We start from the raw sequence: 22,877 nt of genomic DNA on the forward strand, positions 1-22,877 counted from the left end.
CTCTGAGTTTTGAGGCCAACCTGGTCTACAGAGTACACTGTAGGAGCTGGAATATGATGAGAAACCCTGAAAAAGTCGAAAAAAAAAAAAAAAAAAAAAAGAAAGAAAGAAAGAGAAAAGAAATTAAGAGGATAGGTACTAAGTTTAGCACTTCCCAATAACAAATTTTTTATTGTTACCATCAGTTCTTAGTTTATAACGTGTAATACTCACCCTGCTGTGAAACCAGAGTTCTCCACCTTTAGAAGGTGTCTACTTTGGTAAAGTCAGGAATTTATGAAGAAGAAAAAAAACAATCCATGTATGAATTTTAAGTCTGAAAGATGGGGAGTTTGAACAGAGTTTTTATCCATAGAGGATTGGGTATCATAAACCTTACATTTGTTCTTAATAATGACAGAATTTTTAAGACCCAGGAAACTACTTTGTGATTATAGACTCAATAGTTTCTAACAACCCAGAGGGTTTAACCTTCATTTTTCATTTCTTCTCTAGCACTGGTGCTGTAAGTGCTCGTAATATTATGCTGTTGAAAAAGAAACAAGCTCGCTGTCAAGGAGTAGTTTGTGCCATGAAGGTAATAGTTAATAAACTTGAAATGTTTAGGTTTGCTGTTTGGTTTTTAACTGCTTTTAAGCTTTGTACTACAAACCCAACCACTTGCTTCTCCTGTCTCTGCTTTAAGACTATTTCCTCATTAACTTAGCTAAGTTCATGAAGCTTCTTGATTGCCAGGCTTTAGGTCAAGTCTTGGTTGGTAAGGTAGACTTTATAGAGTTGTACTCTTTGGCCTATAGTATAATTTTAAGATAAAGCTTACTGATTTTTTTTAAGTTGTAATCATACATTTGTATATTGATTGGTAATTAATGATTTTGTATTTGGGGGCTTTTTGCTTTAGGAGGCGTTTGGCTTTATCGAAAGAGGTGATGTTGTAAAAGAGATATTCTTTCACTATAGTGAATTTAAAGGTGACCTAGAAACCCTACAGCCTGGAGATGACGTGGAATTCACAATCAAGGACAGAAATGTAAGATAGGTCATTCACTAACTCTAAATTGTTGCCCTTTAAAGACTAATAGTGGATTATACATTTAAGAAACACTTAAAATTATGTGACCCCTGCCCATTTCAATCTCTTGATTTAGGGTAAAGAAGTTGCAACAGATGTCAGACTATTGCCTCAAGGAACAGTCATTTTTGAAGATATCAGCATTGAACATTTTGAAGGAACTGTAACCAAAGTTATCCCAAAAGTACCCAGTAAAAACCAGGTAAATTGTCTTTATCAGCAATGTCTTCTTCTGACCAATCAGTACAATATTATGGTGATACACTAAAAGTGGAGTCTGTTTGATTGATGTAGTTGTGTGTAGTGGGGTGTATCTTTTAATAGGTATTTTAATTTAAAAAAAAAAAAAAGCAAAATAGATTGAGGGTTGGTTCAGTGGCAGAGGGCTGACCTAGCATGCAAAAGGCCCCCAGTACTGCAGAAAGAAAAGAGAAACTAATGAACGGTATGTTGATGGGTATGTTTTTGCTTATTTGGTTTTCACTGAGTGATTAAAAGAAATTTTTACCTGAACTGGGGAAGATCCTACTGAATTGGACTGCATGTGCTACTTCTCTGTTCCCCTGTCTTACCATTTGTTAACTCGTGGGGAGGTAAGGTGAAAGGCATCATTGCTGGATAAATGTGAGATCCAAAGGGCTGAAGTGTTTTTCCTTAGCAGTTCTTGATATCGCAGTGCAGTGTTAACAACAGTGCTTGATTTATGGTTGTCATGGGGCCTTAGATGATGAAGCTTTTATATTGGGCTTAAATTGTCAGCACTTTTTCCCCCTTCAGGGTACTATATTATAAATAAGCTATTTACTATGTGTTCTTCTTGTTTGACTTAGAGCTAAAAGGATGAGAAATCTCCAGCTAAAATCGTTTTTCCTTCTCATCAGAATGACCCATTGCCAGGACGAATCAAAGTTGACTTTGTGATTCCTAAAGAACTTCCCTTTGGAGACAAAGACACAAAATCCAAAGTGACCCTGCTGGAAGGTGACCATGTTAGGTTTAATATTTCAACAGACCGACGTGACAAATTAGAACGAGCAACCAACATAGAGGTTCTATCAAATACATTTCAGTTCACTAATGAAGCCAGAGAGATGGTAAGTGTTTAAGCATTGCTGGAATTTTATCTGACATTTCGGGTTCAGTGGTGGACTCTGATTTACACTGTTCGCTGGGAACTTCTTAGGCTGATGACTAGTGAATACAGATGTTTGTTCCCAAGCCTGATAGCCTGTGTGTGTCCTAGTCTGCACATGACGGAGAGGCCAACTCCTGCAAGTTGTTAGAGGAAATTTCTTGTAAGCTAATGACTGTTTTGGGAAGTCACTTTATTAAGTAGCTAAGAATCCTACATATTTGAATTAGTTTGGGCTTAGCATCTCTTTCATTCTCTTAGCTATCTTGGAAAGACATATAAATTAATTTTAAATTAGGAAACCAGATAAGGTGATTGCTAATGAAATGTGAATAAGACACCAGGAAATATATTTTCTTAAGATTTCCTCTGTGATGTTTAGTAAACAGTAGGTTAAACAGCAGTAAATTGATTTCACCGCTTTTATGGTAATAGTTTGCTTTTTTTAAAGTGAGTATATGTCTGAATAGTATGTGCCTGATTTGCTACTCAAATATGTCTTATAAACATTTTGTAGACTGACTTTTCTCAGGTATAGTTTGTATTTAGTGTTGTTTGAAATCATACCATCTGTAGCATGTCTCAGTGTTGACAATAAAAACAGGTACTTTTTGTTTGTTTGTTTGTTTTTGGTTTTTCGAGACAGGGTTTCTCTGTGTAGCCCTGGCTGTCCTGGAACTCTCTCTGTAGACCAGGCTGGCCTCGAACTCAGAAATCCACCTGCCTCTAACAGGTACATTTTTATAAGTTGTTTTTTGAGACACAGTTCCCCTGGAACTTTTAGGCCAGGTGGGCCTTGAACTCAAAAAATTTGCTTCTGCCTCTTGAGTGCTGGAATTAAAGGTGTGCACTGCCATATCCCTGGTCCTCCTCCTCTTGTCATTGTGTATGAGAATTTTACTTTAATGTGTGTACCTGGTACCCACAGCGGCCAAAATTGGACATCAGATTCCCTGGAACTAGAGTTCATCACAGGTCGATGTGAATGCCTGGGATCACTCCTGGGTCCTCTACGAAAACAAAACAACAAAAAGACCCTCATTCCAAGCAGAGTCTCTTTTCTCTCTTTATGGTATAAAGTATATATTTTGGTTACCATCAGAAGTTTGACAGTGATTAAATTTCAAAATACTCGGGTCATATTCAAAGCTAGTAGTATCCATCTCTGCAGTAAATATGCAATGTGCATCTCATTGGATAAAAATCCATGAGTGCTTCTGAGTACTGGGAATACAGTGATCTCACAAACCTACATTTTCATAGGATAAAAGAAAACAAGAGGAAGAAACAATAGAGTGCACTTTTGGTTTTTTACATCTTAAAGGCTTCCTATGACTAAAGTCACATGAGAAAGCAGTAAAATATTGCTTTTATGATTTATTTATGAAGTATATCAATAAATTTTTGAAATTCTTATGTTGTCATTTAGTTTATGTATTTGTGGTTCAATTCATAAGGCTTTATTTTTATAATGCATATTTTCCAAGGAGTGGGACCTGGAAATTCTTTTTTTCGAGATAGGGTTTCTCTGTGTAGCCCTGGCTGTCCTGTAACTCACTTTGTAGACCAGGCTGGCCTCGAACTCAGAAATCCACCTGCCTCTGCCTCCCAAGTGCTGGGATTAAAGGCGTGCACCACCACCGCCCGGCTTTGATGTTGTTTATTAACTTCTTTTTTAAAAAAACAAAACAGAAAAACCTATATAACCAGTTAAAAAATGTTAATTTGGTTTTTATTCAGGGTGTGATTGCTGCCATGAGAGATGGTTTTGGTTTCATCAAGTGTGTGGATCGTGATGCTCGTATGTTCTTCCACTTCAGTGAGATTCTAGATGGGAACCAGCTCCACATTGCAGATGAAGTAGAGTTCACTGTGGTTCCCGTGAGTAGCTGTTGGGGAAAGTGTTAAGGGTTGGTATTCTGCTGTCTCCTTTGTAAGTTTAATTTTGTTGATTTTGTTTAATTTGTAGGATATGCTCTCTGCCCAAAGAAATCATGCTATTAGGATTAAAAAACTTCCCAAGGGCACGGTTTCATTCCATTCCCATTCAGATCATCGTTTTCTGGGCACCGTAGAAAAAGAAGCCACTTTTTCCAACCCTAAAACTACAAGCCCAAATAAAGGCAAAGACAAGGCAAGTGTTAGGTGATCCAGATGGTTTGTATGTCTTTTATCTTTGCCTCCAGAATGCATTGTAGCTCATATAGTGAAATATTGTCTCCTTTTTAAAAATTCTGTATACACCAGTATATTAGTCAGGTTCTCTAGAGTCACAGAACTTATGGGTAGTCTCTATATAGTAAAGGAATTTATTGATGACTCACAGTCTACAATGCAACTCCCAACAATGATCAGTAGCAGCTGTGAATGAAAGTCCAAGGATCTAGCAGTTGCTCAGTCCCACAAGGCAAGCAGTCGAAGGAGGGAGGGAGGGGGAGAGAGAGAGAGAGCTCACCTTCCTTCTTCCAATGTCCTTATATAGTCTCCAGCAGAAGGTGTAGCCCAGATTAAAGTGGTGTGACACCACACCTTTAATCCCAGATGACCTTGAACTCCCTGTCTTAATCTGGAGTCCATAGCCATTAGGCCTCAAGATCCAGGTCAGAAACTTGTATCTCCCAGCCTCCAGATTAGGGTCACTGGTGAGCCTTCCAATTCTGGATTGTAGTTCATTCCAGTTATAGTCAAGTTGACAACCAAGAATAGTCACTACAACCAGCCATGGTGATACTGGACTGTGATTCTAGCACTTGTAAGGTGCACAAAGGAAGATCAGGAGTTCAGTCGTTCTCAATAAGTTAGAGTATTCAGACAAGTTTTGTTTTTATTTTAAAATATTTGTATGTAATAATAACATTTCTTAGCTTCATCATCTTTGACTTTTGCAAGGGGGATGTTTTAGCCAGTATCCTTGCTTTCTCCTCATTTGAGAAGCACTTATCAAAAGCTCTTATCCATAAAGAGGTTAAAGCTTTCCAAATTTGATGCATTGCATTCACATATTTGTACTTCCATTTACTAAGAAAGTCTGTTGCCTATGCAAAAATCTTAAGTTCTGCTCTCATAAATAATACACTAAGGGACTTGTACAGAATATTTACTATAAGAGAGCAAGTTTCTGTAGTACCAAAGGCATTGGGGTTGTTACTAAGCTATATTTGCCATAAAGGCCTAGATTAGAGGCCATGTAACCTTCCTCCCTCCAAACACATAAAGCAAGTTTGAGAAGATGCTCTGGCAAAGTAAATAACTGGGAAGGTCTTGGAATGGTTCTCTTAAGGTGTTGGCATTTAATATGTAGCAATCGAAAGGGCATTCTGACAGAATAGAGGTCAGCATGAGAGAAAGAGGGCAGGGAAGACTACTTCAGAAAGCAGTGAGTAACTGGTTTGAAGAAGGTGGGCTTAGGTTTTGATTGAGGGAGAAGAGCATCGATGGTTGCTCTCTAAATTCAATAATGAACTTTTTGTGCAAGACTTCAACATTTTCAGTTGGGTAATGGCATCAGGTATGGACTTAAGGAACAAAATTTTATCATTGTAACTCTAAACAGAGTAGACAATTTTAAGGTGCATGAGAGACTTACTGTAAAACAAATCTTTTAAAATTACCATAAAACAAAACAAAAGACTCAAAAAAAAATTACTATCAAGGGGCACTTGTGGTTTTGTACAAACTTCTAAGTAACTACGGAGATGGTTTCACTAATACAAATTACCTATCTGGTAATGTATAAATAATTATAAAGAATTTTAATTAAGACAAGTGAACTAGTATTGATTATGTAATAGCAGTGAGGTATAAGGGAAAAAGACAGATTGATGGTATGGGCATTATTCCCATAGAAATGATGTTGAACCATAAAAATGTAGTTTATGTGGTTCCTGGTACAGTGACATCACTTACTATCAGGTTGTATGTGAAATGTGGGTGCTAAGTTTTCATTATTATTGTAGAAATACTGGTGTATCGTAACATTTCTAGTGCTTTGATTTGTGCTAGTATTTCTTTTTTTAATTGGGGATCGAACCCAGAGCTTTGGACTTGGTAGACAAGGGCTCTGTCAGTGGGCTACAGCCCCAGCCCGATTTGTGCTAGTTTTTAAACCAAGTTAATTTCTCACACATTGATAATAGTGACTAAACACTGAAGTGCTCTGGGACAGTAAAGAGGATATTTTCAGCTGCTATTTTAAGAATATTAAAGAGTTTTCTTCATGAGAAAGCTAAGCTTCATGCTCCACAAAATTTTCTCTTGGCTAGAAATGTCATTCTCAGCTTAATTTTCTGATAAAACTGAAAGGCTCAGAGATAGTAGATTGAGGCAACAATGAGTGAAGGCAAGCATACCTTTTATTCATGCATTTTATCTTGTGTTGTTTAGAGTGTCCTAGAATAAATTTCTGTGGCTCTCCCAATTCTTTGTGTTAAGGATCCCTAAGAACTGTAATTATATATCTTCCTTCCCCCTTTCTGTTATCATTTGTTAGTGTTCTTGAGGATATTTAATTGTGTTTTATATTTTCTTTAGGAGGCAGAAGATGGCATTATAGCTTATGACGACTGTGGGGTGAAACTGACGATTGCTTTTCAAGCCAAGGATGTGGAAGGATCTACTTCTCCTCAAATAGGAGATAAGGTAAGATAGTGTTACTTACTTGAAGAAAGGTTAAAGGTTGTCTTGATTATATTTGCTAAAGGACGGTTTAAATTTTGCTAAGTTTGGCTGAAGCATTTTTTCACTGGAAAGATTAAATACCTAATACAGGGTCTTATAGCTTATGAAACATACTGAATGATAGGTTTTTAGATTTGAGTTCTTTTTAGAGTGTGATGGCATGCCTGTAATTCTAGCAGTTAAGTTAGTAGGTAAGTGCCACAACCACTAGATACAGTCAAACAAGAAAAATACTCACTAAAATAAAACCAGTATAAAATTACACCAAAAATTTACATTGCCTGCTTTTTAGACAGCCTCTCTTTATAGAAATTAAAACTACAAAGTGTACATTGACAGGCAAAACTTAAATCATTTATGAATTGAGACAGCAAGTGCTTTCTGTAAATTTTTCTGTCAGAGTAATTACAAAATAGATCTGCAGTGAAAAGCTTGGTCTGGGGGGTATTTTGGGTGAGCTTCTTAAAGGTGCAGAGCTTGCGGACGTGACAGTGGTACCAACTATCATCCTCGTTGTCTTGTAGGTTGAGTTTAGTATTAGCGACAGACAGAGGCCTGGACAGCAGATTGCAACTTGCGTGAGACTTTTAGGTCGGAATTCTAACTCCAAAAGGCTCTTGGGTTATGTGGCAACTCTGAAAGATAATTTTGGATTTATAGAAACAGCTAATCATGATAAGGAAATATTTTTCCATTATAGGTAAGTAATGCCTTTTAGGCAGCAAACTATTCCTATTATATTCTTTTATATTAACGTTTCAAAGAATTTAGTATAGGTTGATACTTTTTGAGACCCAGCTTTTCTATTTGTAATTATGGCAAGTTACATACAGGAGTTAGACATCTGCCATAAACATAGAAATGCATTTACCTGCCTTTACATATTTTTATTATACATATTGGTACTAGTGTGATAATACAGTTATAGCATATAGTAAAAAACATGGGTTCATTGAATCAAAACTAGATATTTTAGTTTTGATCTAGGTTCTCCCACTTAATATGTTACTTTCATCAAATGAATTAACTTCTTGATTTCTTTACCTTCAAGCTAGAAATAGTGGTAGCTCAGTTTATAGGTTCTTGGTTTTTTGGGGGGGTGGGGTGGGGGTTGGTTTTGTTTAAGGATTTAATGAATCAATACCTTAAAACAGTATCTTAATATATGCAGCCCTCCTATGGATGTTGGAAGGAGAAAAGGCTCCATGCTATTATTGATATTGGTGGTAGTGGCTTATTTTAATGTCACTTTATTATCTTTTCCCTTTAGTGAGTTCTCTGGTGATGTTGATAGCCTGGAACTGGGAGACATGGTTGAATACAGCTTGTCCAAAGGCAAAGGCAATAAAGTCAGTGCTGAGAAAGTAAACAAAACTCACTCAGGTAATGAATTGTGATTCCTATTCATCCTATGCTTTGATGGAAAGATACAATATATAGGGTCAGGAGAAGGATACGGCCATACATGTTCTGTAACGTGCTCTCAGGTACCCAGAGCAGCAGTATACCTTCACTGTTTGTCAGTTATTCATGTTCTTGACACTACCAAATTCTGGGCATGACAGTTTGTGCGTGATTTCTGTAACATTTCAGAGATAACATTTTGAATTTGTAGGATGTGGCAGTTTATTAAGATAAGAGTCACTATATAAAACCTTGGCTTTCTTGGAACTGGCTGTGTTGATCAGGCTGACCTCAAACTTGGAAAAAATTACTGGTTCTGTCTCCCAAATGTGTATGCCATCGTGCCTGGCTTGCATCTGATTTGAGGGTGCAGTGGGGTAGGGATTATGGATTTCCAATAATTAAAGCCCTGTCCTGCTTTTTTTTAATCCGAGAAATATATATTCTACATAAATAATTCTTGTTTGTTTGGTTGGTTGGTTGGTTTTTCGAGACAGGGTTTCTCTGTATAGCCCTGGCTGTCCTGGAGCTCACTTTGTAGACCAGGCTGGCCTCGAACTCAGAAATCCGCCTGCCTCCCGAGTGCTGGGATTAAAGGCATGCGCCACCACACCTGGCTTACATAAATAATTCTAAATGGAGTTATAGAAATAGGCATTCTCCTGGTAGACTATTTTGTAGAGTTATAGATCTAAAATGTGAAAAGTGAAGACAACCTTAACTTTAGAGCTTCTGTTTTTTGGGGAATGGGCCTCTGTGTTTTGCGGGTGGAGCTCAGGGTCTAGCAAATGCAGCTTTGGCATCTCCTATTTTTAAACAGCCTGCAGCTCAGTTTTAGCTTCCTGAGTGCTGATTGAGGCCATATGCCAACACACCAGGCTCAGAAGATGTGTTTACATATGAATGTTTGTTATGCCAAACAAATTGATTTATTTACCAGCACCTTTAATGGCATTTTAGAAACATTTATGGTCAAGAAATTTATATTTAATTTTACTTATATACAAATATTTATTTTACATTCAAGAAATAGAACTAGCTTTAGAACTGATTCCCTTTCTCAATTTAAGAATATTGAGCAGACAACCAATTGAGCATTGTGCACACCTGTACTCTCAACACTAAGAAATCTGGGGAGGATCTTGAGTTTTAAACCACCCTTGAGCTGTAACGTAAGATTGTGTGTGTGTGTGTGTGTGTGTGTGTGTGTGTGTGTGTAAGGAGAAGAGGAAAAAGGAAAAAATAGGATGAAGAGATTATTAGCTGGTTAGAGGCTGCATAATTATGAATGAATGTTCCTCCAAAGGACCTAAATTCCTAGCCCCCTACCTCAGGCAGCTCACAGTCCCCAGTTGACCAGCTCCAGGAGATCTGATATCCTCTTACAGTATCTTAGGTACTGCAGTCATTGCAGAGTCATTGCATAACAAACATATAATTAGAAATAAAAATTGAAATCTTGGAAAGTCTAAACAAAAAGCATTCACCTTGTGCGAACATTGGGTTTGTATTTGTTACTTTGTCTTATTAGATAGAGTTTGAAATTGCTGAGTGGTAATTATATGTGCGTTTGTTTTGTAGTGAATGGCATTACTGAGGAAGCCAACCCCACCGTCTACTCTGGTAAAGTCATTCGCCCTCTGAGAGGTGTTGATCCAACACAGATTGAGTACCAAGGAATGATTGAGATTGTGGAGGAGGGTAAGCACAGCCCTGACACTGGAATCTGCTATGCCTTCACTCGGTTTTAATAGATGATGGGGCTCATTGCATGTGCTTTCGGGTTTCTTAGGAAGCTGAGAAGAAAAGGGACTCCTTTTCTTCCTGGGCTTAGACTTTATTTTTATATCTACTCCTTGAAAATGAGGTCACCCTGGATCAAACTGAGCAGCAAATGATTACTATGCTGAGAATGTTTAATGTTGAGTGATGATAATCCAAGTGGTCATTTATGTTAGTAACTATTCAGTTTTATGAATACTTCCTTTCCTGAGGTATGCTTGCTGTTCCTTAGTACCTTGGGGTCCTCCAGATCTTGGCTCTCTCCATTTATTCACTTGAATAATATTCTCCTCATCTTCAAGCAACCAATAGTTTTGGTACTTACATTTTTTCCAATAATTGCCACCCGGAAAGGCCAGCTATATAAGGGTGATAGAAATAGTAGGGAATGCTGGATAATTAAGATAACAGTTTAAATAATGGTAGAATAGTTGAAACATTCCACTCAGATAACATGACTTGTCTTATAAAAAAAAAAAAAAAGGCCTTGTCTCATCTGTAAGTCAGAGTGTAAAGTAGGGGGGAGAACAGTTCATTTGTTGAAAAGAACCTTGATTTATGACATGATTTTCTTAGATATTCTGTTTTACATAGAAACTCACTGTTACTCTCTCTTGGTTCCTAACACTCAAGACAGGAATTAACATTATGAGCCACGTATGCTCTCATAAGCAAAGCACCTGACAAAACAAGGGTGTGTAGGCTCTACCATCAGTGGTCCTTCCATTTTTGAAATGGTACTTTGACATTCCTTTTGGAAGCCACTGACCACCCGCCTACCCCATCCACTTATGCTTCTTCAATACTGCTGTAGGGTTACTTCAAAGTAAGGAAAGCCGTTGTTGGATTAGACACATATCTGATTTCCCTGCTTGGTTTCATGCACATCTTTTATTTGGGAACAAAATTAGAACTCAGTAGGTCTGAACACCTCTTACTGGATGTATAACCTTAGACAAATTATATTAGTTCAGTTTCTTCATCTTTAAAAAGATGATAGTATCTTTAGCCTCAGAGGAGTCTATGAAAATTTGAATCATAGAGATGTATAATAAATGACTATACCTCTTAACAAGTTAGTCTGCTAAAATTATTTCAGACATTTGGGCCTTGCATGTTTTAGGTGCTGAAAATTTGAAGGAAAAAAAAGTTACCTCTGATTCTGAGGTAGTTTGCTATAAGCATTTCCACCTCTGAAGCTTGCTAATACATTGTGAATCAACGAGCATTGCTTACTACCTATCTCTGGGTCACTTTTTTGCTGTTACAGTGAAGAGTGGCGGTGGAGCAGATGAGAAGAGAGCCTGGTTTATAGCCCTGAACTCTTAAGGAGCCTGAATCATAACAAAAAATCCTTTTATCTGTATCTGTTTGTCTGTGTTTTGCTAGATTGCCACTTGGGTTTTTTTTATTTTTGTTTGTTTTGTTTAGTTTTGTTTTTGACTGGTTGTTTCATAATGCATTTTAGAAGTTAGTGTTAGGATTTGTCCTTGTTTTGTTGCTTGTTTCCATGTTAATCCTTAAAACTTTTAAGTTTAAAGAAAATAATAAGGTAATAAAATGTATTTCTAGTATGTAAATTTAGATTTTTTACTGTTTTGCTTACAGGGGATATGAAAGGTGAAGTGTATCCTTTTGGCATAGTTGGGATGGCCAACAAAGGGGATTGCCTACAGAAAGGGGAGAGTGTCAAGTTCCAGTTGTGTGTACTTGGCCAAAATGCACAAACTATGGCCTACAACATCACACCCCTTCGTAGGGCTACTGTGGAGTGTGTGAAAGATCAGGTAATTAAGTGCTATGTCTCTGGATGTGCATTCTATCCTGATACTTGGTCAGGGAAAGTCATCAGCCAATATTTACTTGCTTGCTCACTTGTATTTAAGACATGGTTTCTCTATGCTGTTTTGGCTGATCTGGAACTCACCCTCTTGAGTACTGGCATTTAAACTTTCATGGCTGTCTCAGTTTTTTTAGACTTTATTGCTTTGGGACAAAGACAAGGGATAAAGTGACAACATTAGCGAGGTGGAAATAAGTGTGATTATTAATAATGTCACTTGGTGGGGATTGTCTTAGTCATGCTTAGAATAGAATGAATGGCAGTTGTTTCAGAGGTATGACTTTCCTGATGAATTCTATCATACACCAGCTGAATTTAGCTCATCATTAGTAATGCCATGTTTTCTAAGTCCTTTCTAATTAGGGTTAGCATTATCTTTCAAAGTGAATTGCTCTTCCTTTCTGTGGTATGTCTTCCCCATTGTAAATTTTGTTTTGTGTGTGCTCTTTTTCCAGTTTGGCTTTATTAACTATGAAGTAGGAGATAGCAAGAAGCTCTTTTTCCATGTGAAAGAAGTTCAGGATGGCATTGAGCTACAGGCAGGAGATGAGGTGGAATTCTCAGTGATCCTTAATCAGCGCACTGGGAAGTGCAGTGCCTGTAATGTCTGGCGAGTCTGGTGAGTTTCTATTGTTTATTATGGTTGGAAATAACTGCTCTGAGTTCATCCCCTCACCATGCATGCATTCTGTGCTTTCTTTGCCACTCTCGTCTGACTGGGTTTAGTAGGAACTATTTTACACTTCTATCTCTAATTTTGTCTTTTTCTGCTAGTCATTGCTTTGTTTGAGATAGGTCTCAGTTTTATATCCATGACTTACCTTACCTTGAGCTTGCTGCCATGTGCCACCATATCTATTTTCCTATCTCTGGTATTTATTGTCTGACTTTGAGTCCTATAACCCTGACCTGAGAAACACTTAGGTACTGTGATGTGTTAGCACTGTGTGTGCTGTAGCTTAAATACTAAACGGTTATATGATCCTTGTTCTTAAGAGTTTAGCTTATTGGCTCGCTCTTTCTGTCTATTCACTTTTAGACTTTGTGCTGCTGAAATGTTTGAAATAGGTCTCAGTTTTATACCTTACTCATTCTGACATATGCTATTAGGTTTTTAATCTCAACATTGTTCCTTTAAGAGATAGGAATCTAGACCTATTTCTGCATATTTGGCTTTTTTTCAAGATTTTTTTTTTTAAACATGTTACCTTGTTTTGTGTATCTGGAATTAGTCTCTCTGTTGACAAGTCTAGGATTCTTTATAGCTCCAGTGCTGTTGAAACTCTGAGCTGGGAAGTATATATAAACTTGTCTGTCCTGTCTTGCTAGCTAAGATGAGGCAAGAAGAGTTTCCCTCATTAGAAGTGAGTCATTTGGGTAGGGAACGCACAGCTGCTTGCCTTCTTCCCAGCAATTGTTGGTTCTTCTCACTTTCACTCTACAGTGAAGGCCCCAAAGCTGTTGCAGCTCCGAGACCTGACCGGTTGGTCAATCGCCTGAAGAACATCAGCCTGGATGATGCCAGTGCTCCACGTCTAATGGTTCTTCGTCAGCCAAGGGGACCAGATAACTCAATGGTATGATTTCATTGGGGAGGTGAGGGAGGTCAACTAATAATCTTACTTCAGCTTAAAGAACTTAGTGAAGCAGGGGTTGCTTATCCCTTAAGGGTTGGGCTCCCTAACACATTCATTCAGACCCTAATAGAGTAGATGCTTTCTGTAAGAAGCACTTCTTTCCTTTTTGAGATAGGGTCTCGTATGTAGATTAGAGTGGCCATGAACTCCCCACTACACCTCTGCTTTTCCCATGGTAGGATAACTGATTACACCAAGAAGCGCGTTTCTTGGTATATTCTATTCAATAAGTTTCTTGCTCTTAGGAGAGAATTGGTAGTGGATATGATAAATACTTTCATAGTTGATTTTTTAGAATTGTATGTTGTGATTGTCATTAACTGTTATATTTCTTCATAGGGATTTGGTGCAGAAAGAAAGATCCGTCAAGCTGGTGTCATTGACTAACCACATCTACAAAGCACATCATTAATCCACTATGGTCGAGTTGGGGGGATTCTGGTGAAGGGTTCTGAATATCTTTCTCTTCATCCCTCCCAAAATCTGGAATACTTATTCTATTGAGCTATTACACCAGTTTTAACACCTTCCTCGTGTTATGTTTAAAGAAAAATAAATAAATTTAAGAAACCATTTTAAAATTATGCACAGTTGCAGCCTGGAAAACTTAAAGGTGGCGCCTTATAGTGTCAATTTAGGAGCTTTATTTGGTGCATTTAACGCAACTGGTAATTGCAAATTCCACTTGGCCTGTGTAAGTGAACAATGCTGACTGTTACTTTGTTGGCCCTATGAAATTCTGCACTCTAGTCAGTATATACTCTACCTTCATGACTTAACACTCAGCTGCATTCTTTTCCTATTTTTTCCCTGTTCATTATGCTTTAATTCTGAGGACCATATGAAGGTAGAATATATTACCTTTAAAAATTGCAAAAATTTATATAGCAAACGATTTTCTTAAGTTGATGGCCAAATGTTAAAATGTTATTTTCATATCATTTATAATCTTGTCACAATCCACTTAACGAAGTTTGATTACATTTCAGTGAAAATTATCTTCCCGAGTAGTTTTTTTTTTTCTTCCTGGGATGGGGGGTAAATAACTTTACTACAATTAGTATGTGTGGTGCAGAATTTCATGCAAATGAAGTGTGCCAGCAGTGTGATAATTTAAACATATTTAAACAAAAGACGAATGCACAAAATTGCTGCTGCTTAGATCACTGCAGCTTCTAGGACCCAGTTTCTTTTACTGATTTAAAAACAAAATGAACAAAAAAAAAATAATAATAAAAAAGTTGTGCCTGAAATGAATCCTGTTTTTTTTAATAAGTAGCCCCGTGGTTCCAGTGCCCTGTTCAATACAGGCACTTGATCCTTGGTGTAGCTTCTGTTCAACTTTGTATCACGGGAACGGATTGGCCTGATTTCTCGGCCTACATCTTGAATTGGCCCCAAACAGGGTCCCTGGCAAGTGGAGTGAAGGCTTTTTGTCTAACAATGACAAGGGTCAGCTCAGGGGTTGTCGGGGAGGGCGCTTTCATCTTCCCCGTTGTCATTTGAGGTTTTGAACTCTGGGTAAAGAGGCCGTTTATCTTTGTAAACACAAAACATTTTTGCTTTCTCCGGTTTTATGTTAATGGCGAAAGAATGGAAGCGAATAAAGTTTTACTGATTTTTGAGACACTAGCACCTAGCGCTTTCATTATTGAAATGGGGGCGGGGCTGGACTGGGTGCGGCCGCCTGCAAGACTCTAGTCGTCGGCCCACGTGGCTGGGGCGGGGACTGGGGCGCCTTAGGCGCCTAGTGATTACGTAGCGGGTGGGGCCGGAAGTGCCGCTCCCTGGTGGGGGCTGTTCATGGCGGTTTCGGGGTCTCCAACAGCTTCTCAGGTTGAAGTCCAAAGCCTCCCGAGGCGGGGTCTGCGGAGTTTGAGGTAAGGCTCCGGCCTGCCTAGCGTCGGACTTCTCAGCGTGTGAACGCCTGGCGGGGCGGGGAGACGCGGAGACCTGGCGAGCTGAAACAAAGGCTTGGGTGGGGGACTCTGGCTGGCTCTGGGGTGATTTTCGGAGCCGGAAAGGGGAGTTTCGGGAAGTGGTCGTGCCAGGCGGACCCCAGAGCTTGGGTTTGCAGGAATTGGAAGAGGGGGGGTTCTTTTCCCGTAAACTGAGGGCGGGGCTGAGTAGATTGAAAAAATAGTCGCCTGTCTTTAATCCAAGAATCCGGCCCGCACTCATCTGCAAGAAATGCTATGTTTCTGGATCACTTTGAGAACTTAGTAGAAGGCCACGTGTAGCGAATGGGTGCCTTAGAAACAGAAGACTTTGGTAAACTCACAGAAGCCCTTGAAGTACTGTAGGTTTGCTTTGCCAGTTTAATCGTAATTGCTGCTTTCCTACAGGTTTTTGCTGGTGTGAAATGACTGAGTACAAACTGGTGGTGGTTGGAGCAGGTGGTGTTGGGAAAAGTGCTTTGACGATCCAGCTAATCCAGAACCACTTTGTGGATGAATATGATCCCACCATAGAGGTGAGGCCCAAGCCACTGCCTGGTCCTTATCCTCACTTTGGGCTTTCTCTTACCCATAACTGCCCTTTGATAGTAAAGAAAAGAGAAAGCAAGAAGGTATTCCAAAAAAGCAGTAGACAAGTTCGTGCTTTCTGAGGATTTCCTTTTAAAAGAACACAGTTTTCATTCTGTTTCTTTATGTCACAGCTCTTTAATAGAAACGTAGGTCACAAGGAAAAAGATTGTAGGCGATCATACAGTGGGGATAGAGAACTCGGAGCTCTGGATAGTCTGAAGTTTTCATTCTTGATCTAGTCCAGATTGAGTTGGGGTAGAAACAAGTTGAGATTTTGAGTCATTGTGTCTAGGAATTTCTTCACAATTTAGTTACCGATATTGAGGAAAATCACCTAAATCCTTACAAGTCTCATATTTCTATATGACGTTAAATTTCCATCACTTTCCTGGGATTAATGGTGTAGGAATGTATAAGTCCAATTTGTAAGCATCCAAGAGGCTGAGGGAGGAGGTTTCAATTTCAAGGCTTGCCTGAACTACTTACTGAGGCCCTGTTTACAAAAACCAAATATTTTTTTCATGTGTAAACCTGTGTTTAACACACAGGAATGTTAGTTAAATTCAGATGTCTACACAGGTTACATTTTAATATATTTATGAAACAAAATATAAGCACATTTCCAAAACCACAGATAAGGTCTTCTAAGTTTGGACTATTAAATAATAAAAGTTAGATTATGGCCATAAATCCATACTAGATGTTTCTGGTTTTGTTATTAATGGTTTTGTTTTCTTTGTTTGTTTGTTTGTTTTTAACCTCATAACTCAGGCTGGTTTTGGTTTTGTTTTCTTTTTTTTTTTTTGGTGTTCTAATGAGTCTTTATAAATAAAGACTATAAATAGACACGCGAATCTTCATTTCATAGGACTTTCATGTATCATGAAATGTGATTTTAAAAACCACTCAGAAACATTGTTTTCTTTTTTTTGAAACAGGGTCTCACTATACTACCCTGGCTGGCCCGAGACTTGAACTCACAGATATAAATTCACCTGCCCTTATGTCATGCGTGCATGCATGCGTGTGATTATGTATGTGTATGTTTGTTTGTTATTTATGCTATCTATTAGCTGGTTAAGGGTAAATCACATAGGTAGGCGTATTTATCCTGGTTAATTACATTTCTCTGGTTTTAAATAAAGATTGAGCCTGTCCTTGTCCCCACCACCACCTCCTCCTCACTCTTTCATATTCCCAGGATTCTTACCGAAAACAAGTGGTGATTGATGGTGAGACCTGCCTGCTGGACATACTGGACACAGCTGGACAAGAGGAGTACAGTGCCATGAGAGACCAGTACATGAGGACAGGCGAAGGGTTCCTCTGTGTATTTGCCATCAATAATAGCAAATCGTTTGCAGATATTAACCTCTACAGGTACTGGGGATATTTTCTGAAAGCAAAACTTTGTATGTGCTCTGAAACTATACTAAAGTATATGGACGTAGGGAACATACAACTTTTTAACATTTTAGTGATACTGTTTTTGTTTTGCTTTGTTTTTTGTGGAGGCCAGAACAAGTGCAACAGCAGATATGTGCCATGGGAGGCAGAAGACAGCTAATGAAAGCTACCTCCTTAGGGCCTGGGCATCTTGGCTTAGTTAGCAGGCACCTTTGCCCATGGACCATCTTTAAACCCCAAGTATTAAAAAGAATCTGCTAGGCAGTGGTGGTGCACACCTTTGATCCCAGCACTTGGGAGGCAAAGGCAGGCGGATTTCTAAGTTCGAGGCCAGCCTGGTCTACAGAGTGAATTCCAGGACAGACAGGACTATACAGAGAAACCCTGTCTCGGAAAAAAAAAAACAAAAAGGAAGAAAAATAAAAGAATCTGATTTTCACTGAGTGTGTGGTATACTGTCACTGTACTACTCGGGAAATGGGGTGTGCTGCAGAGTAACAGTAAGGCTTCTCAGAGAACTGGCGCGTTTCAAAGCTATTTGGGCCCTAAGGATTTTAGTACAATATTCTTACTCATTTTACACTTTTGAGACAGGATGTTGCTATGTATCCCAGGCTGACCTTGGATTTAGCACTTGGCCTCACCTTCCAAGTGCTAACTTTATAGGTAGATGCCAGCACTCCCAGCCAATGTTCTTTATGGCGTGATAGAGTTCAGAGGTGTTAGATTTTCAGAGTTGTTGTGGTTTTCTGTTTGTTTGTTTAAGTTTCGTTTGGTTTGAAAAACAGGGTTTCTTAGTGTGACCTGGAACTTTTTGATCAGGCTAGCCTTGAACTCAAAGAGCTCCACCTGCCTCTGCCTCCCCAGTTCTGGGATTAAAGGCATGCATCACCACTGCCCATCCATATAGCAGAGCTAGACCCCAAAACGCTGGGTCTCTCTTAGAGCAGCATTCTATCTTTAGTCACTGTCAAAGTTAAAACGTGGCTGTGTTATTAATTAGCTAAGTAACGTTAGGACAAGATACTAAATCTGTGTGTCTCTGTGTTTCTGAATTTATTATAAGAATACCTCCGTCAGCCAGGCATAGTGGCGCACGCCTTTAGTCCCAGCACTTGGGAGGTAGAGGCAGGCGGATTTCTGAGTGCTAGACCAGCCTGGTCTACAGAGTGAGTTCCAGGACAGCCAGGACTATACAAAGAAAACCTGTCTCGAAAAATAAAAAAAAAAAAAAAAAGAATACCTCCCTCAAGGCTGGAGAGATGGCTCAGGGATTAAGAACACTGCCTACTCTTTCAGGTGACCCAGGTTCAATTGCTAGTACCCACATAGGGCCCCAGACATCTACAGCTCCAGTTCTAGGGCATCTGAAACCCTCCTCTGGCCTCCTTGAGCACCAGGCCCATGTGCACATAGACATAGCAAAACCACTCATACCCAGAAATAAAACTAAATCTTTTTTAAAAAGAATACCTCCCCCATAAAGTTGCCAAGAGTAAACAAATTCATACATATTCAGAACAGTGTCTGACCCATCATGTATACTTTGTAAGTTGGCCAACACCCCGAGGCCTGGCTTATCTTCCTATATTTCCTTATCGTTTTGGTGTTATGTGGGGGGTAATGAAATCTTGAAGCCAATTTTCCCTTGGATCCCAAGGGAAAATGTTCTCTCTGAGCCAGCATGTATTTAAAGTATCCTGTGAGGATGTGGAGTGGGCAGTGAGATGGCTCAGTTGGTAAGGCTTGCCACCAAGCCCGAGCCTCCACATCTGCACCAGGGCATGTGTGTGTCTAGCACAAAATGTTAATGTTCAGAAATAGATGAAAAGGAAACCAAGTTATCAGTGAGCTTATTCTGCATCGACATGAAACCGCAGTGACCTTCATCAGGCACACTGTAGACATAGCTGTCTTGTCAGTTTGTGTGCTGAAAATAAATCACTTGCCCAGAAGTTCACTGATACTGAGAAGAAATTGAGTCTGGTCCTCACAGAAGGTTTAATAATATAAGGTACAGTAACGACCCAACATCAGCATCCTCTGGGTGTTTAGGCTAGTCTATAATATCCCTTAACATAAGCAACCACCGCTAGGCATGTTGGTGCCTGGGAAGCCGAGGGAATAGTTCAAGGCTACCATTGTCTGCATATTGAACCATATATAGTAGGGTCCTGGTTTTTTTCGGTCTTGGTTTTTTGTTGGGTTTTGTTGTTGTTTGGTTTTGGGGTTTGTTTGTTTGGGGGGAAAGGGGCAAAGAATTCTGACATACCAAAGTAGTTCTGTAGCTAGCTAGTAGGATGCAGTTGAGGTAAGTGACTGGAATCCAAGGGTAGAGTCTAAAATGGTACTGTGCAATATTATAGCCATGACCAGATGTGATTGACATTTACATAAAACTGAAAAATTAGTTCCTTGGCCACAGAAGCAGCAGATAAAGTACTCACTGGCAGACGAAGGACGACCAAGCATCATTTTCTATTATCACAAAAAGTTCTTTGTCACAAGAACCTGAGGCAATAACTTTTGTTTTTTTAAGGTGAAACGCTTTCCTATTTACTTATTTTTTTAAGATTTATTTATTATATGTAAGTACACTGTAGCTGTCTTCAGACAGCACCAGAAGAGGGCATCAGATCGCATTACAGATGGTTGTGAGCCACCTTGTGGTTGCTGGGATTTGAACTCAGGACCTTCAGAAGAGCAGTCAGTGCTCTTAATCACTGATCCATCTCACCACCCTGGCAATAAATTTTAGATGTGCTGGATGCTATATTGTACATGAACTGAAAACTATCTTTGCCAAGGGTGGTGGCATGCACATTTAATCCCAGCACTCAAGAGGCAGAAAGAGGCAGATCTCTGTGAGCTCAAGGACAGCCAGCGCTACATAGAGATATCTTATCGTTTTTATTAAAAAGCTGTTTTTTATAGTTTTGGATCTATGCACATGCCTGCATGCATACACATTTATTAAGACCAATTCTGGAATTTTCTTTTTTTGTTTGTTTTTGGTTTCGTTTTTTTCGAGACAGGGTTTCTCTGTGTAGCCCTGGCTGTTCTGGAACTCACTCTGTAGACCAGGCTGGCCTCAAACTCAGAAATCCGCCTGCCTCTGCCTCCCNAGTGCTGGGATTAAAGGCATGCGCCACCACACCCAGCTAGAATTTTCTTAGTGTTACATATCTTACTTTCTGTACTTTTAAGCTTAATCTAAAGTACCTTTTGTAGTTTCCAATTAAACCCAGAGCCAAGCTCCTTGGAAAACATAGGAGCCTAACAAGGACATGCATCAGTATACTAGAGCTGGAAGTGAACTGGTATTCACAGCCTCATACAGCTTCTAAGTTGACATTCTTGACTTAACAGGTCTATAGTTGCATGAGTGTGTAAGCTGAGTAATAGTAGCTGAAAGGATTTTGTAAATTTACTACTTCCTTTTGTGTACCAGTGTACTCCTCCAGAAAGCTTGCCTTGCTCATGATCAGCTACCTGTCCTTTGTTCTAGGGAGCAAATTAAGCGTGTGAAAGATTCTGATGATGTACCCATGGTGCTGGTAGGGAACAAGTGTGACTTGCCAACAAGGACAGTTGACACAAAGCAAGCCCACGAACTGGCCAAGAGTTACGGAATTCCATTCATTGAGACCTCAGCCAAGACCCGACAGGTATGCTAGAGATTCAAGCAAGTGTGAGTGAGTGTTTAAAGCAGAGATGTTTGATTGATCAAGTGTGGTAGAGATGTAATCTATGTTATGTATAATGGGTTTTGGATAGTGGTTTCTGTATAGTTAGTCTTTGTTTCTTGTTAAACTTTTCCCCTTCCGCCCCCCGCCGCCCCACCCCCCCAAAAAGAACACTACTGTGCTGTGGGATTTCTATGTTGTTATTGTTGTTGTTGTTGTTGAGACAGGATTTCTCGTGTAGCTCTGGCTGTCCTGGAACTCACTTTGTAGACCAGGCTGGGCTCGATCGAACTTAGAAATCCATCTGCCTCTGCCTCCCAAGTGCTGGAATTAAAGGCATGCATCACCACTCCCTGGCAGGGATTTCTATTTCTGCTTTAACAGGCTCAACTCTTCCAAGATTAAACATACTCTAAGCATGAATCCTTTTGTTCTGTCAGCACTTGCCACTATTGAGGACTTAACTTTCCTGGAGGGATCCTCACAGTCAGTAGTACTGTACTGTACACCCACCTTGCCCTTCTTCCTTGGCTGGACTATCTTTGTGTTGTTTGTCTTGTAAACAGAACATGCCAGTTATCAGTGTGATCCCCTAGGAATGCTGAATTTGGTGTCTTCTTCCTAAGTCACCCCAATTTATCAGCTATTGATTAGTATCAAATCCACACAGAGAGGTGGAAATGAGAGATTACAACTTGAACTGTGCTCGTTGTTCGTTCATCTTGTTTTTTCTTTTACTAGGGTGTGGAGGATGCCTTTTACACACTGGTAAGGGAGATACGCCAGTACCGAATGAAAAAGCTCAATAGCAGTGATGATGGCACTCAAGGTTGTATGGGGCTGCCCTGTGCGCTGATGTAGTAAGGTGAGTGTGTGCTCTTACATTGGAACCATAGCTCCTACTTCGCATTAGGCAGTTCAGAATAGTGCCAGCATTACTGACTTTTGAAACTTAAATGAGAGTTTTCATATATTTGCAACTAGAAAATACAAATATATATTTGATTCATATGCCAGCATCCATGTTGGGTGTTTCATAGCCAACTGTGACTCCAGCTCCAAGGGATCCACTGTTTATGACCTCCACAGGCAGCTACATGTCACACACCTACACAAATATTAAAAGTAAAATAATTGAGGCTGGAGAGATGCTCAGCGGTTAACAGCACTGACTGCTCTTCCATACGTCCTTGGTGGCTCATAACCATCTGTAATGGGATCTGATGCCCTCTTCTGGTGTGTCTGAAGAGAGTGACAGTGTACTCACATATATAAAATAAATAAATCTTTAAAAAAAATTTTTTTTCCCTCATAGCACCTTTTCAGGGAGTGCTAAGATCTAATTAATTCAGCATTTATTCTACAGACAGCTTCCTATTTTTAGTATAGGAATTTGAGACCTATATGTGCCATGATTGTGGAATGGACACATTGAAGATGCCATACTAAGGAATGACAATGTAGAAACTAAATGATACGTGTTCTTTTGTTGTAGACGCTTTGAAAGTTCTGTCATCAGAAGAGAGCCACTTTGAAGGTAGGACAAGTTTGAAATGTCTTGATTGACACTGGGTTTCCTTTCCTATCCTTGTTTCTCTTACCTCCTGTCTCTGTTTCAGCTGCACTGATTGATGCCCTGGTTCTGACATCGCTGGAGGAGACGTGTTCCTGCTGCTCTCTGCATCTCAGAGAAGCTCCTGCTTCCTGCT

General features: G+C 39.4%; 2 protein-coding genes across 5 annotated transcripts in view; both read left to right on the forward strand.

Annotated features, from left to right (window-relative positions):
* Csde1 (cold shock domain containing E1) overlaps positions 1-15,179 on the forward strand; it is a 36,914-nt gene extending 21,735 nt beyond the window's left edge. For 2 of the 4 annotated variants that reach the window (XM_021157725.2, XM_021157727.1), the window contains 14 exons: positions 496-577; positions 902-1,030; positions 1,149-1,274; positions 1,954-2,166; positions 3,945-4,085; positions 4,174-4,338; positions 6,735-6,842; positions 7,406-7,581; positions 8,152-8,264; positions 9,867-9,986; positions 11,676-11,854; positions 12,366-12,529; positions 13,355-13,487; positions 13,887-15,179. In XM_021157725.2, the coding sequence (XP_021013384.1) occupies positions 496-577; positions 902-1,030; positions 1,149-1,274; positions 1,954-2,166; positions 3,945-4,085; positions 4,174-4,338; positions 6,735-6,842; positions 7,406-7,581; positions 8,152-8,264; positions 9,867-9,986; positions 11,676-11,854; positions 12,366-12,529; positions 13,355-13,487; positions 13,887-13,934 (1,897 nt within the window). In that variant the 3' untranslated portion in view covers positions 13,935-15,179. The remainder of the gene's footprint in view (positions 1-495; positions 578-901; positions 1,031-1,148; positions 1,275-1,953; positions 2,167-3,944; positions 4,086-4,173; positions 4,339-6,734; positions 6,843-7,405; positions 7,582-8,151; positions 8,265-9,866; positions 9,987-11,675; positions 11,855-12,365; positions 12,530-13,354; positions 13,488-13,886) is intronic. The other 2 variants (XM_029474891.1, XM_029474892.1) reach the window with 2 other exon arrangements.
* On the forward strand, positions 14,714-22,877 carry Nras (NRAS proto-oncogene, GTPase). Its single transcript, XM_021157728.2, has 7 exons — positions 14,714-15,427; positions 15,893-16,020; positions 17,277-17,455; positions 20,991-21,150; positions 21,910-22,033; positions 22,664-22,705; positions 22,788-22,877. Exons 2-5 carry the CDS (start codon positions 15,910-15,912, stop codon positions 22,027-22,029), a joined length of 570 nt encoding a protein of 189 aa, XP_021013387.1. The 5' UTR covers positions 14,714-15,427; positions 15,893-15,909; the 3' UTR covers positions 22,030-22,033; positions 22,664-22,705; positions 22,788-22,877.

The sequence above is a fragment of the Mus caroli genome, chromosome 3 (genome assembly GCF_900094665.2).
Source record: "Mus caroli chromosome 3, CAROLI_EIJ_v1.1, whole genome shotgun sequence".
Lineage (NCBI taxonomy): Eukaryota > Metazoa > Chordata > Mammalia > Rodentia > Muridae > Mus > Mus caroli.

Bases quoted from the DNA above. Each gene is read 5' to 3' on its own strand.
- Nras (XM_021157728.2), top strand. From the start codon at position 15,910: ATGACTGAGTACAAACTGGTGGTGGTTGGAGCAGGTGGTGTTGGGAAA. The intron at 16,021-17,276 runs GTGAGGCCCAAG...TCATATTCCCAG, and splicing joins AATATGATCCCACCATAGAG to GATTCTTACCGAAAACAAGT. The intron at 17,456-20,990 runs GTACTGGGGATA...CCTTTGTTCTAG, and splicing joins GCAGATATTAACCTCTACAG to GGAGCAAATTAAGCGTGTGA.